The sequence below is a fragment of the Rhinolophus sinicus genome, linkage group LG01, assembly GCF_036562045.2.
Source record: "Rhinolophus sinicus isolate RSC01 linkage group LG01, ASM3656204v1, whole genome shotgun sequence".
NCBI classification, from domain to species: domain Eukaryota; kingdom Metazoa; phylum Chordata; class Mammalia; order Chiroptera; family Rhinolophidae; genus Rhinolophus; species Rhinolophus sinicus.
The window spans coordinates 84757326-84773164 of NC_133751.1; the positions used below are offsets into that span (position 1 = coordinate 84757326).

The 15839-nt window shown below is 33.7% G+C and overlaps 1 protein-coding gene across 2 annotated transcripts in view; it reads right to left on the reverse strand.

Moving 5' to 3' along the window:
* Positions 1-15839, reverse strand: part of EPHA3 (EPH receptor A3) — a 350067-nt gene that overhangs the window by 14675 nt on the left and 319553 nt on the right. For both annotated transcript variants that reach the window (XM_074333229.1, XM_019745445.2), the window contains exons 14-15: positions 9319-9468; positions 7609-7802 (exon numbers count right to left, since the gene is read on the reverse strand). In XM_074333229.1, coding sequence (XP_074189330.1) covers positions 7609-7802; positions 9319-9468 — 344 coding nt within the window. The remainder of the gene's footprint in view (positions 1-7608; positions 7803-9318; positions 9469-15839) is intronic.

Sequence of the window (15839 nt, forward strand, 5' to 3'; positions counted from 1 at the left end):
AATATCTTTTATAGTTTAGTGTTAATTTTACTTCAAATGAAATACTTATTGTATTTCAAGGAGAAAAGCTTGTATTTGCCAATTTTTTTAAAATGTGGATTTATGATGATCTTGATCTTTTTATCTCTAACATTAAAAATTCAAATAGAATTTAATTTGTCATCAGTAACTAAAAATAATTTTGAGTATATATAGCTCCCAACAGGAGACTAGTATATAAATGACACATTAAGGAGAAGTACAGTCATTGTGTTTATTTTAATTATCTCTAGGCCTTAAGGACAAAAATCTTAGCAGTTATAGCTATTACAGGTTTAATTCCTCCCAATGGCAAAATTACTGACTTTTGATTTTCAATATTAAAAGAAAAATCACCTGGGTATTTGGCATATTTGCTTTCCTCTAAAATGTTCAGTATCGTGTTTGTTCAGTGACGAAAATCACCGTGTCAGTTTCAGAATTGGAGGTCAAAGTCATTTGGAGAAACAGAATGTTTCTTTGTCATTAGACTACTCTTAAAGAATACATTTGTCAAAACAGCAGTTATTCTCTAAAATAATTTTATTATGTACTCTTAGAGATCAGAAGCATTTTATTAATGCTAATTTAAAGCCATAAACAGGGAAAATTGTGAGTATTGCTTATTTTTTTCTATTTATCCTGCGAGTTAATAAAAAGAAATCCCTTCAAAGTTAGCGATTAATACAATGAAACAATATATTTAAAGTCATTTCAATGACATTAAGTACATCTGGCTCTTCAGAACCTCATTCTAAATATATTAAATATATTACTAAAGTCTTTATACAAAGAATTTAGATTCCACAAATTTACAACAGTATTGAATAATCCAATGACCTGAAGTGTGAAAATGCTATGGATTTAAAGAACAAGTCACACACATACACACACACACACACACACACACACACACGTGCATGGGTGTGTGTGTGTGTGTGTGTGTGTGTATGTATATATCAAAAAATAAAAAGGGTATCTTACAGCCTGAATAGATAACAAATTCATCTCTCATTTTTTCTATTAGTTTTTTTTTTAATTTTTAAGTTACCTACATTCATAAAAGTAATCAAGCTAATTTATTAAAATAGTTTCTTTTAAAAAATGAATTGTGCTTATTTCTCTTTTATGTATAACAAAAGCATGTGTTGTAAAGTAAGAAAATTTGTCACTGTAAGACCATTTTCTATTTATTTATATAGTGCCAGTTTCTATCAAGAACTTTAAGAAAATTTCTTAAAGTGAGGGAACTTTATTTTTATTCTTTTACACATGTGCACTATGATTATACTTTTCATTTTTTTCTAAATTTCTCAAAAGCAGTATTTTCACATTGCCTTTTCCTTTTCATCATCCAGTTATAACTAAACCTTTTAAAATTTTGTATATCATCTATCACTCTAAAAGAATCAAAGTAGTTCTCTTAAAAAGAAACCAATGTCCTTCTCATTGTTTCACTGTAAGTTTTTTCCTGTTGTCTTTTTTTTTCTTCAGCCTTTCGCAGCTTTTAATAACACAGTTCATTGTATTCACTTTGGAAAATTCTTTGCTTTTTGGTCTAAGTCTCATTCCTAACCCTTGATTGTTTCTACCTACTCTTTCATACTCTTCAGCTCTATAATTGGTACATTCTCCAAAGCTCTAAATAGAGACAATTTTCTTTCTTTTCGAGTTGGATTCTGTGCAATGGGTTAATGTCATTCAATGGGAACTATGTTCTATACTTTCTTCCTTCTAGAATTGCCATCCATTGGCATTGATTGGCTCTACAATCTCCTAATAAGGAAACTGAAATATCCACTGGCTACCATCACACCCTGTCATATATGAGAGAAACATTCACTCATTTCAATTAGCTTCTTGGCTCTTGCAAACATTTGAATTAGTGATTTCTGGACTAAGTATTGCGGTGCTTAGAGGCTTTAAAAAGATCCCTGGACCCCAGGGCAGCACAGAACTGGCAAGGAGAAAGTGCATTCTGGCAGACTGGGATGAGGGACATTTCAGTGTCAACCTATGTGAACCAACACCCTCCGCTACTCATAGATTAAAGACTCCTAATAATCCATGGGATATGAAAGCTTCCATTAGAAATATAATAATTTCATACAAATTAAAAGGAATGCATTTGTGGTAAAAACCAGCATTACTAGATTGAGATTTGTACCTGCTAAACATGTTTCTGACTGTGGCTCCTTTTATTATCTTTACAGAGAGAATGCTCTAAATTGTATGCCTAGACTTAATTTTAATGTCTTCCCCAGCTTGAGATTTGAACTCCCCACTTCTTGTGGGACTCGGTCTCATTGTGTCCAGGAGGCTGATGTGCCTCGTAGTTGGTTGTTCCTTCTGCCCTTCTTAGGACTGTCAGTAAGAGCTCTGTTCTCTTGGTCCTCTACCTTGAGCCTGGAAGTACTCTCGGGTACTTTCTCTGTCACTCTGCACATCTCATTAGTGACCATGGCAGGTAATCAGTAAATCTTCCTGAATTCTCATCCTTTCTTTTTATTTCCTCTGCTCTACGATAGCATAAGCCCTTTCTTATATGCTGAAATCACCTCCTAACTCCTTGCTATGAACTTTTTTCCTGCCAGCCCTGCTTAGGTATAGCTGCCAGAGAATTGTTCCATAGGTACAGTGCAATATATCACTTAAGTGACTTCAATGGCTCCCCTTTTCCTCATGCACAAAAATCCAAATTTCTAGAGATAACATTCAATCTTCCATTATCTGATGAAATTATCTATCAGCATTTTTCTCCATAATTTTCTTTTTTATCTTATATTACAGAAGAATTGTATGATGCAAAGCAATTTTGGAAGTATCCTATGTTAGTGTGTGTCCTGTTTTGTTTTGTTTTTGTTTTCTGGGTTGTTGTTTTTTTGTTTTGTTTTGTTTTTGTTGTTTTGTTTTGTTTGTTTGTTTGTTTTTCCGTAGTGTTTCCCTACCCTGGTATGGTCTTATCCTGTAATCTGACTATAGAAATCTCATCCACCATACAACTGCCAGGGAATCCCAAAGCTAAAACTGAACTCATCCTTCCTTCAGGAATCCTGAACACCTTGTCTTTTTGCTCAAATAATGATTTTCTGAGGAATATTAAAGTATTTCTTAACATTTATTTTCTTCCCATGTTTAAATGCAAGCCATTCAAGGTGGAATATACACACAAAACAGAATTAAAATTGTGATGAGCAAGAAAATGGTGCTCTATAAAAGCGCTAGCCTTTAAGTTGTGTTGCCAGAGAATGCCTCAATTAACACAAGATGTAGCAGCTACTGCTTGAAGGAAGACGGATGCCAAGGAGAATCTAAGACAAGAGAACAGAATGTGCTACTGTCTTCATATCTGAAACACCTTGGCTTTCAGAAGGAACTAGAAGTTGGCCACTGAGCTTACAGTATTGTTTAAGTGAAAGTGGTGCAGTTTGAAAGGTTGAAATACCGCTCTCCTCACATTTTTGCCCCTCCCTGCAAAAGCGAGTCGTGCATATAAAATCATGTCATTTCCCTGCTTCGAATGACTTAATGGATTCCTCATGCATTTCAAATTCAAAAGTCCTCACCATGGCCTGCCTGGGAAGCTAAAGTGTCTGGCTACTTTCTAGTTGCCTTCTCAGACTCATGACAGACTCTTCCTTTCCTTACTGCTCTTCTGCCACTTCCTAGAGCCCTCCAAACTCATTTGCAGTTTCTTATTCTTATGCCAAGATTATGTTTTAGGGGGGTGGGGGGATTAGGGGTGGGTGGGAGGGTTCTTTAAACAAGTGTCTCTTTTCCTTTCTTAAGGACTCAGCTCAATATCAGCTCCTCAGAAGGCTGGCTCTTTTCCAACCACCCTTTTATTATCTATCACAACCATCTCTTTAATTATTTCTATAACCTGTACTTGACTATTGTGCATTGTACATCTTATATAATTTCAGCTCCAGGATGGCAGAGACCACATTGTCTTCTTCACTGTTCTCTAGATTCTACCCATGCCTAGCACATAGTAGATTGGCATATACTAAATAGTTGTTGGGAAAATTAATAAACACTTGAATAAAAGAAATGACATTGGAGAAGCATAGCAATTTAAATCATCAAAAGGAGTCTAGATTTTTTTTTTTAAGTGTAATGGGAATCAAGATTGGGTACAAACAGGTGACCAAAATTATATCATATACCAAAGGTGCCAAAAAAACCATATACATTTTAAGAGATGTCATCTACCATGTTTCCCCGAAAATAAGACCAGATCTTATATTAATTTTTGCTCCAAAAGACGCATTAGGGCTCATGTTCAGGGGATGTCATCTGGAAAAATCACGCTAGGGCTTATTTTTGGGTTAGGTCTTATTTTGGGGGAAAAACGGTATGTGTTACTTTGCACAGTTGAATTGAATTACGGTAGCAATGTGTAGAATGACATTGGCTCAAAAGGTGGCGTTAATCAAATGATTGCTAGCGTCATTCATTATATTACAATTTTAATGCAGTTTTTTCCTTTCTCAAAATGTGTATAAATGTTTTTGGCACCCTCTGTATATTTTGATAATGAAATTCTCAAGGCTATATGAAAAGGTGCTTGGAGCAGGGCAACAATGGAAGCAGGGGCATGTTAGAGGGCTCTTGCAGTGGTCTATTGCAGAAGTGGAAAACGTCATAGAAGAGAGTGTTTGTAGTGGAAAGACAGTGTTTGTAGCTGGATCATGTTGATCCAGTGATCACCTAGATCAAAGCATGGAGGGCAAGAAAGTGGTGCCAAGACTTGGTCTAATCCTGATTCGTCAGAAGAATAGGTGCTAGTGTACTCAACAAAATAGGAAGACAGTGGACGGATGAGGCTAGCTGGAGAAAATGAACAGATACTTTTGCAGAATATTAATTTTGAGATGTCTATGGAACACTTATTTGAGAAGTTCGGCTGTGAATGGTAGAAAAAGAAGGAAGTAGTTGGCAGAGATGTAGGACTCACAGAGGTAATGTTGACAAACAGAATCTGTTAAATTCACTTAATGATAAAAATTACCTGGAGTTTTTATCAAACATCCACATTCCAGTCCACTTTCCTAGAGATTCTGAGTCAGTAGCTTGGTAAAGACCTAGATAGTTATACATTGTGCATTTAATAAGTTCTCCCAGTGATTCTTATCACCAGGGAAATTTAAGAAACAATTGAATGTATTTCTATAACAATGACCCTGCAGAAAGAAAGAGTCTTGATATGTAGGAGAGAGAGAAAGAATTTGTCACTGACAAGTGGAGGGACACTTCCTCTCTTCCTCTGTCAAAATTAGAGGAAAGAAGTATAAACTGTATGAGTAGAAGAACCAGGAAGTTTTTATTTTTGCTGCTAGAATTTCCCATCTAATAACTTGTATTTTCTCAATAAAGTATGTGGCAAAGTCATCAATGGAAAATTAAAGGTGAAAGGGAATGAGTTTAATCAGTTATGAAAAAGAATGAAATAATCATTGTGAAAAGTGAGAAAGAAAATTTTCTTAAGAAAAAGATTTTTTGACACTGTTGTATGACCACTTGAGGTTGTTGCTAATAAAACCATAATGACACAATCTGCCCTGTTGTGTATTTTAATGGCAATGAGTAATTATATAAAAATAATTTCCAAAAAAATTATATTTAGTAAATTAAAATGGATTTTTTTTAGAAAAATACTTATATTTTCCCTGAAATTACATGTGTTGTGACAAAACATATGGAATTTTTTTCAGGTATTAAAGAATATATATTAGGAGAAAGTATATTAAATGTATTTCAATAAGAATGGAAAAAGTGAATTTAAGAAGTGTACTAAAATTTGGATGTTAGGACATATCCTGACATAATATGATCTGATATTAAGAATATTTTTTCACATAAAATTGAGTTTAATGTTCCTAAATCCTATTATATGAGTTAGTCTTTATATTGCTAATATCATCCTATGGAAATGGTTTTAATATCTTTTTTTATGATATGGGAAGAATTGAAAATATGGTTGGTTGTTTTTGTTTGTTTGTTTGTTTGTTTGTTTGTTTTGTTTGTTTGTTTTGCTATGGCTGCCATTGAGTGAAGATGAAAAGAAATGGCTTCAGGGTGCAAAATGAGGACCATATGGCCCAAGAAAGGACACATTTGTTATCCTGTTAGTTGTTAAATTGTCAGGTGGATTTTCAAGAGTCTGCGTAGTCACTCTCTATGAAGTTTAGAACAGAGATTCATCCTTATAGGGTAAGTTATGGGTAGTTTTATCTACTAAAGCTATATCTATAAGACAAACTTAGTGTTGGAAATGTTATTTCCAACAAATAATCTATAATTCTTATATACTCATATTTAGACTTTGCTTCAGATTCCTCATATTCATCGTACTCAAATACAGTGTAAAAACAGAACCATAAAGATTCCTATTAAGGTACAAAATAATATACTCTAGCATAAAGTACATTAGCAAATGGTCTATCAGTCTGAAAGTCCTAACTCTTGGTGATTGTCAGTAAAGAGAGAAGATGTGCAAAAAAAGAAAACTTCCAATAAGGCATTATATTATACCTTTTACATGTGAGTCACACTACGTCATTATTATATAGTATTTATACATGTGATACTATGGATTTATGTGCACACAAAGTACAGGTTCTTTTACGAAAAATTCTATAATTTACCTACAAGAATATACATCATCAAAATATAAAAGAATTGTTTTTCTCATGTATAAAATGAAAATATAAATCATTAAGTCAAACAGATATCTTTGCTGTTAGTTTTCGGAGAAGCACCAAATAAATTAACACTTGTCTTCTTTCTCATATGGCCCTGACAAAATTCATCTCTCCTTACCTATTTCTTCCATTACACTTTGTTGGTACATTTTAATTTACCTTCCTCAAAACCATTAAGAGAACTCAGTGTTTCTTAACTGGAGAGAATGTGCATAAAATCTAATGGACATTATATATTCTGGATTGCATTATAATTAGGATGGATTATCATTTGTGTTGCTGTCTGGGAACATTGACATTATTTTACTCTTAGTTTTATCCTTGATAGTATCTAACAATGCAATTGGCACACAATATGGATTGAACAAATATTTATTTAATTAAGTGGGGGAAATTGCATTCTCCTAGCCAGTGCAATGTTTTGGAAGCACTTTTGTTATTTTTGAAATTTTATTTTAAATGTGGAATAAATTAGGACTTCATTAAAATTCCTCACCACTCCAGGAGACTTTTTTTTTTTTTTTTTTAATAGATGACAGTGAAAAGAAGTTAAGAAGCTATGTGTACCGTGTTCCTATTTTCCAGAGATTTAAATAAGCCTGAATATAGACTCCCATGTAGTCAAGATGCAAGTTAAAAATAACTCAGAATTTCATCGCTATCATTAAATAGCATGAGCTTTCCTCCGGAAAGATTTAAATAGAAAAAAACAAAAAACAAAACATGTCTGTCTTATAAAAACCAAGATAGGAGTATCTTGAGGAATATAAATATCAAAGGATGCAGCTGGAAGAGGGGAGGAGGAAATTAACACCTTGGAGCTAGAAAATACATTATTTCCGTGTGTGCGCAGGAGTGCAGGATGCAAACTCTAATGTGTCACCTTGCTGCTGCACTGGTGATGATCTTCAGACTGCCTGGGTTCCGGATAAGCTTGTCCAGAATGCTGACGATCTGCTCAAACTTGGGTCTGTCATTTCTGTCTTTCTGCCAGCAGTCCAGCATCAGCTGATATAACGCAGCTGGGCAGTCCATGGGAGGCGGCAGTCGGTAGCCTTCGTCCACAGCTTTAATTACCTGTGTGAGAAGCAAAGTTTCCCGGGACTTAGGTGGTACTTCTTTTAGGTCTTCATGGGCAGGGCACACTAATATTAATATTTTAAAGTTAAGTGGAAAAGTTCTCATTTTAAATTCATTAAAAAGATAACAACTTGTGAAATAAATATTATTAATGCCCCAAAATGTTATATAAAGGAAGTTCAGGAGAGAGAAAGCGAATTTAGAAGAGTCTGTAAAGATACTTTTCAGATTCAGATAAAAAAAATGTTCTGTCATATAAGAAATTCAATGAATTATAAAGAAATTTTTATATTTCGTAATACAGAGTTTTGTGGAATATATATATGCAGAAAAAAAATAGTATACCAATTTTTGTTACACCACAGTTCAAATGGTACCTTCCAAATCATAGTAAGGTCCTTTGGTAAAAGCTCATGTGATGCACAATTAAATATCAGTTTAATAGTATTTTTAAATCATGTAAAGCAGTGATTTTAAACTTTACGATATATCAGACCCACCGGGAGAACTTATCAATATACAGATGACTAACCTGATTCCATAACTCTGGGGTAAGGCCTGAGAATGTGCATTCCTACAAATTCCCAGGCCAAGCTAAAGCTAATGGCCCAGAGACCACTCTATGAGACGCTCTGATACAGAGAGAATTTGGAAAATAGAGATGTGAAAAAGTGAGTCTGATGTTCCCATTACTATTTTAAAAAATAGCTTGTTTGAAGAAGTACAAAAAGGTTTTTATATCCAAATACATTAAAAGCAATTTTATATGTGGTGAGTAGGAAATGACTAAAAGCATCTCAGCATTCCTTCTCATGTATCTTTGAGATTGTACTCACAGTTTCTGGCTGAGCATAAAGAAAAATCTCTGAGTGCTGATCCCATATGCCAAGAGCATCCTTGTACTAAGCATTAGCGAAACACAACTTATAAAAACAAAAATCCTTTTGAAAAATCACATCACAGTTATAATAGAGAGTTAAAGATTATGATTTCCATCCAGAGACTTCAATTTGTATAACTAAATTCATGTGCAACTTTAATATATTATGAGAAACAACTTGCTAGAGATTTTTGTTTGTTTGTTTGTTTTCTGTCTGATTTTAGGAAATACTATATTTACGTAAACAAAATGTTGTCATAGATGTATTAATTAAATCTGCAAACAATGGCAGACATGTGTATCAAACGAATGTTACATAGAAACAATTTTGTAGCAAAAATATTTCAAACATTCCCTGATATCTATCAGTTATCTTGTTAGTACTTATTTCATTACATTTTGCGATTAAGTTCTTCATTTTGTCTTATTTCTAAACCTTTGCTTGAGGGAAAAATGTAAAGCCATAAGATCAGCTCAATTAATATTCTCACAAGATTTGGAAACAATTTAATTTTTTAAGTATTCTATTTCAATGTCACAAACTGGGAGCCACCTGGTTTCATTATGCTCCACTTCCTTGCACAGCTTGATCTCTTAATCTGAAACCATAACTCATAGGCTACAAATACTTACGTCCTGATTGGACATTTCCCAGTATGGTCTCTCTCCATAGGACATCACCTCCCAGAGAACAATCCCATAACTCCATACATCGCTGGCTGACGTGAATTTGCGGTAAGCTATGGCTTCTGGTGATGTCCACCGGATGGGGATCTTTCCTCCCTTTAAATATAAAATCACATGTACATACATGATCAATGCGTAAAACATGTAATCTGAAACTGAATTTATCAGGGTATTTCTCTTCTGAAATGGAAAGTGGGTTTCTGTTGCTATACCTTGATACTCTTCTATTTTAATATCAAGCAGGCATATTATTTACTGTGATATTTATTTCCAATTAATTTGGAAGAATTTTATAATGATTAAAGGAAAAAAAATAAAAATTGCTTAAACACTGGCATTTTTATATCAACCGTGGCACAGTAGTTGGTCATGTGCAACAAAACTAGTTGAAGTAGGTGAGCTATACCATATGTTAGAATTGAATGAGTAATCTCAAATCAACCTTTACTGATTTAACATATGCTCTACCATATAATCTCATTTCATAATGTGATAATATTTGTAAACATAAGTTAATATTTGTAAACAAGTTATGCCACTCCTTGACACATCAGTTCGTATAGCTATTTGTTAACTAAATTAAAATTAAAATTATATTTCTAAAATATTCTCTTCAATACAATAGTCAATCATCTTAATTTACTCAGTGCCACACTCCATCATTATTCACTGAAATACCTTCGGTGAAGGTGATACATTAGACTCTGTATCCTGCACTCACTAGAAAAAATCTAATAACTACATCCCCAGAATTTAGAGTCTAGAGGAGAATATGGCTTCTATGACTTATAGGACATATAAAGATATAACTCCCATGGAAATTGCTCTCAGTTTAATAAATACATTTAGTAAAGATGTGCTGAGTAGCAACCATATGGGAAGTATTACGCTAGTCACTCTAGGTAAGACAAATATAAATAACACACTGGGCCTTCTGTTTGGAAAATATCAGGCATATAGGAATACTTAACTGTTGTGAATAACTAAATGCAGAAATAAATATCTAGTGTTTTGCTTCTCAAACATCGCAATGCCTGTGAATTATCCATGGCTCGCTCTCATTAAAATGGCAACTAATTTAGTACTTCCAGAGTGTAGCCAGGGTCTGCCTTTCTGAAAACTCCAGGCCGTATTGATCACGCCGGTCACGGGCCTTACTTTAAGTAGAAAGGCAGTGTGACAATTGTGATGCAGAGCATGGAGCCAAGACTCTCACTGGAGAGACTGAGGAGATCACCTATAAATTGTGCCTTGAAAGACGCATCAATTTTTGATACAACAAGAAAAAAAGAATGGATGTTCTAAAGAGTGTACATCACCGAAATCTTAAGCCATGTTCATCAAAATGTGTTCCATTGACATTGCACCCCTAGCACTTTATTTGTTCTGAAGTAAGGCTCAAGGGAGACATTTATTGCTTTAGAGAAGTGGATCGGTAACTTAGGAGGTAATTTATTAAACCTCACTATGCCTGAATTTCTTCATCTCTTATTTGGGAAAGTAGTAGTACTGATTCATAGTCTTGTTGTGGAGCTAAATGACAAATTTCAATAAAATCTTTAGCATAGTCCCTGGCACATAGTAAAGTCTCAAGAAACATTAGCATATTAGTCCCACATTCTGAGGGAAATGGCATAAATTGAAGCACAGAGGAGGAAAATATATGTTCTGGAAGAACAGTTTCTGGTGTAAAAATACCACAGAGTACGTGGAGGAATATAATGAGAGAGGATGGGAAAAGGTCAGATTGGGAATTAATCCCAGGTATACTAAGTAAGTTTTATCCTATAGAGGAGACTGGTGTAAGTGACTGGAACTACCTCAGGAAACTAAACACTTCTCTTTGATGTTTTCATCCAAGTGAGGTGTTCAGAGACAGTACTGCCAGGAGATCTTTGTTAAGATCCTATGCTGGGTTTTGAAGAATGCATGAAACTGTAGAGAAGTGAGCACAGAGAAGCCTCCAGCCTAAGGGTAGTTGACAACTTATAATGGTGAAGTAAAATATGTCAAGTTGGAGAGATGGGATCCAAACAAAAGAGAGCCTTGGGAGTTAGAGAGACACACCACACTGCTCAACATGCACTAGAGTAATGATGGTTTAGAACCAGAAAAATGGAATAGAAAACTTTCACAGTCATGTGGAAGCGAGGGCACAAGGTTTTACAAGTTTCCCCTTTTCTCTATCACTCATTCATACTCACTCATTCACTCTCTTCTTTACATTGTGTATTTCTTTCAACAAAAAATTTTAAGTTTTTTTCATATTTAAATTTAGATGTTCCGTTTTCAAGCCTAATATTTCCTTCTTTTTCTGCCAATAAATTCAATCTTAAAAATAATAATAACATTTAACCCCACCCCAAGTAACTTATTTGTACCTACCAAGACCAAGTTTGGATTTTAAGGAGTCAAAATTTCAAATGATACCTCTTAATTTTGATGAAAACAGAATTTTACATGCAGCAATTAACAAAATCTATTCAGGGTGCTAAATAGAATCACTAGGCATACTCTCTCCCCTTAAAGAATTCTGAGAATTAACAGATGTCAAACAAAGCTGTATTCGTGGTGCAAAAGAAAGATAATATTTTAAAATCTCAGCTAAAAGTCTTATCTCTGCTGCAGACACTTTGTCATTTATTTTCCTTATCTGTTATTTGCGAAAGTAATGGAAGAAAATTACAAAAAGCACAAAAATGGTGCTAAAACACACACAAAGAAAGAAAGAAAGAAAGAAAGAAAGAAAGAAAGAAAGAAAGAAAGAAAGAAAGAAAGAAAGAAAGAAAGAAAGAAGGAAAAGAAGGAAGGCAGGAAGGAAGGAAGGAAGGAAGGAAGGAAGGAAGGAAGGAAAAAAGAAAACTCTTTCCTTGTTGAAAACTTTGTATTTATTTAGAAAATATAAGGTACAGATATATGTTACCTAACAAGATCTCTGGTTGAAATTAAAATACAGACATTAGTAAAAGTAATAGATTGATGACAACCAGGAACCAGAAGCCCACCTTTCCTGTTTTATTTCAACCAGGATGAAAATGGTACATACCAAATTGTTTCATCTTAAGTGTGTCAGCACTATTTTCCAGATAGGATAGCATTGAAAATATTTTAATGAAGTTTCTTAAAACAGTGAAATACTAAAAAAAAATGATGTATTTTAGGAAGGAACGGCCAAGCCTGTATTTAAGCTAGGAAGGAAAATCATTCCCCATGCTGTTCTAGATACAAACACACATGTTATTGGATGGATCTCTGCGCCATAATCATGCCCATCACTTCAGTGGGAGCTGTGCTCCCCACAACCCCATAACTTGACTGTAACCTTTGTAGTGTGCTCGCCAATGTAACACATGTTTACAGATTCAAGCAAATTATTTCCAAAATGATTTTCCAATCCAGTGCTGTCTATTTGTTTTCACAGTGCAAATCTTATTAAACTGTTAACACCCACACAAAAAGGAAACATGTTTGGGAAAAATATATGAGGAATTGTTTTAATGAAAACATATTTTGAATTCTTCTCTCATGCTAATATGTGCCTGCTGAATACACACACAACTATTGTTAGAATTATAATTTCAAACTTTTCAACATAACAATTTATGTAACTCAACAGCTGATCAAGTATTTCTTAACACTATCTTTAACTTTGATTGCACGAATTCTTAACAAAATGTTTTGGCTCTTAGCTCATTGTGCTGCTTTGGGAAACTATTCTGGCTATATTGCACAGTAGTCATAATTCACTAAATACTTCTAACTTTAGAAATGCAGGTTATGTGGCCTCTTTACTTGTTTGTCATTCGGGTTTTTAATCTAAGCTTTCCTCTGGCTGCCGACTAGAGCAAAGCTTAAGTAGCTTATAGGAAAGCTTAAGGAAGTGGGATGATTTGATTTTTTCCATTTTATTCCAAACATGTTATTCTAAACACATGAAGACTAAATACATGGCATTCAATTAACAATTAAGCCAGTCAGCAAAGTTAAACGTTTCCTTAACTTAACCAGACGTTTCCATTGATCAAACTTTTAGTGTACTAGTTCTTTTCCTTACTGGCTGAGCTTTGTCCTATGTCACTGTTTAGTGAGTCCATATACTAAAAAGTTCATATATTTATGTTAATTACAAATAGAAAATTCTTAATTCATATTTTCCTATATGATAGCCATACAATTCATTTTAAATGAACAACAGGGACTTATTTGAACTGTTGTTTATTTTAAAGAAAATGTGAATGAATTAGTAGTTTTCCTTTGCTTAATGCCCTTGGTGAAACTCCTAGATGATTAGCTTTAAACCCTAGAATTTTAATGCTAGAACATTGAGCTGTCTTATCAGAAGACTTTTATCTGCTTCCAGGTCGTGTTTTAGACACTCTGGTTTGCTCTGAGAATGATGTGATAATCATAGATTCAAGACTGTAATCCTGCCCCTAGTCAGCCATCTGGTAAATGATGCCATCCATCACTGAGAAAATCAGGAAGAGAATAAAGATGATTGAATATCATTATTCATTATTAATTAGGGATTTTTTTTTTGTCATTGGCAATGGATTTATTATATACATAAAGCAACATAAATTGTCTAATCTTTTAATAGAGTATTCAATAAATGCTTTGCCTTTCTTCCTTTCTAATTCCCTTCTATTGGTTAATACACCTTTACTATTGGTATAAGGAATTTATTAAATGAGGATATAAGGGAAATCTCATTGTTTGAAACTTCAAAGCCCTATTCAAATTTAGCAATTGTTGCTAAATATAAATCAAACTGAGAAGAATATTATACATTTTTCCCCCTTTGATTGCCAAAAAAGAAGCAACATCAAATCACTGGGCTTTAAATGAGAGAAAAATAAACCATGGATGTACACATGTAATTTGAAATCAAACTACAGGAGAGATTCTAGCCTAGGAAAATCATTACAGAATTTGAGGAAGGGTGAATATGTATGTTATGACAAACTCCTTAAATTCAACATTGTAGTTTCAAATTCTTTACATTCAACACTAGTAAAATGAATTCAAGGAGTAGCTCTTGTCCTATTCACTGCCATAAATAAAATTAGTGTGCTCAAACTATAATTTGAAGGCATAAGATTATGAAAGCTGAATAGATTATAAAGATGAAGAAAATTAGCATAAGCCTGTGCTCACTGACTGCAGGGAGCAATTATCTTTTTTAGATATTATCTTGGCAAATGTGCAAAGTAGGCACTGAAAAAATGCTCGTTAACCGAAACTGCATTCCCTTTCTCCTAAATGCATCCACTTCTTTTTTTGGGAGCGTTTCTCCCTGCCTGCTTTTTGTAAGTAGCCAACTTCTTAGTTAAACATCCTGGTCAAATGTGAACTCATTGGTGGAACATTTGGGAATCTTGTAGGCCAAGCTGGTTACTCCATCTTCTGTGATCCTTCTGCTGCTTAAATCTCCTGAATAGACTGGGATATCCAGAGGAGTAACTGCCTTTCCGCCTCCATCTCTACATTCCCACAGTTTAAAACAGGGGTCTCACTTTTTAGCTCTCCTGCTTACAATACCTTGTTTCCTGGAGGAAGGAGTAGTTTTGTTGTGAGAGGATATGATTAATTATTTGATGGACTTAGAGCAGTAGATTTTGTTAATATCTTTGATAATTTTTAGCATTTTAAAAAATATAGTTTATTTTTAGAAAAAAATCTAGTTTTTAAGAATATATGTGAATATTAAGTAAGCATAAGGCAACATATAGCATAAGGATAGCTTTTCAAAATAAACATCAACTCTTTACGTTATCTATAAAATTATGAAAATATCTCACAGGATAGCACATGGATTAAGTATTTTAGAATTTTCAGAATGTTATTCAGATTTTCATTTGACTCCATAAACAATATTCATCCTTTATCAACTGTATCAATATTAATGTTGATACATTAATAAATATTAACATATCAATAATTTAATACATATTGTATTTCTATGCATATAAGCATTACCCCATCCCATTGTAAGATGAAGTTAAGTAAAATTTTGAAATGTAAAATATAATTGTGCAGTAAGACATATGCTGACTGAAAATATATGACATATTTGCATGGTAGCTGGATATGTGTATTTATGAGTTTACTCTAATATCACCTTAATAAAATAGAATGAAAACATCAAAAATAAAGTAACCATGTTTAACATTTAGAGCATTGGGGGAAAAGAACTATTAATTTCAAATGTTAGATCAAAAGCAAACGAAAATAAAATTTAATAGGTTTAAAAGGTATACTATTTTTTGCATTATGTTTGTGATATCTCAAAATACAATATTCTAGGAGACCTGATGGCAGATGGCTAGTCTGTTACTTTTTTTTTTTTCACAAGTGGCAATGCATTCTACATTGTCCCATACAATGTGCAGTCCAGTATGAATAAGAGAAATTATAAAGTACCTGCAAGTCATATTTGGTCCCCACCCTCATTCTTAATACATTCT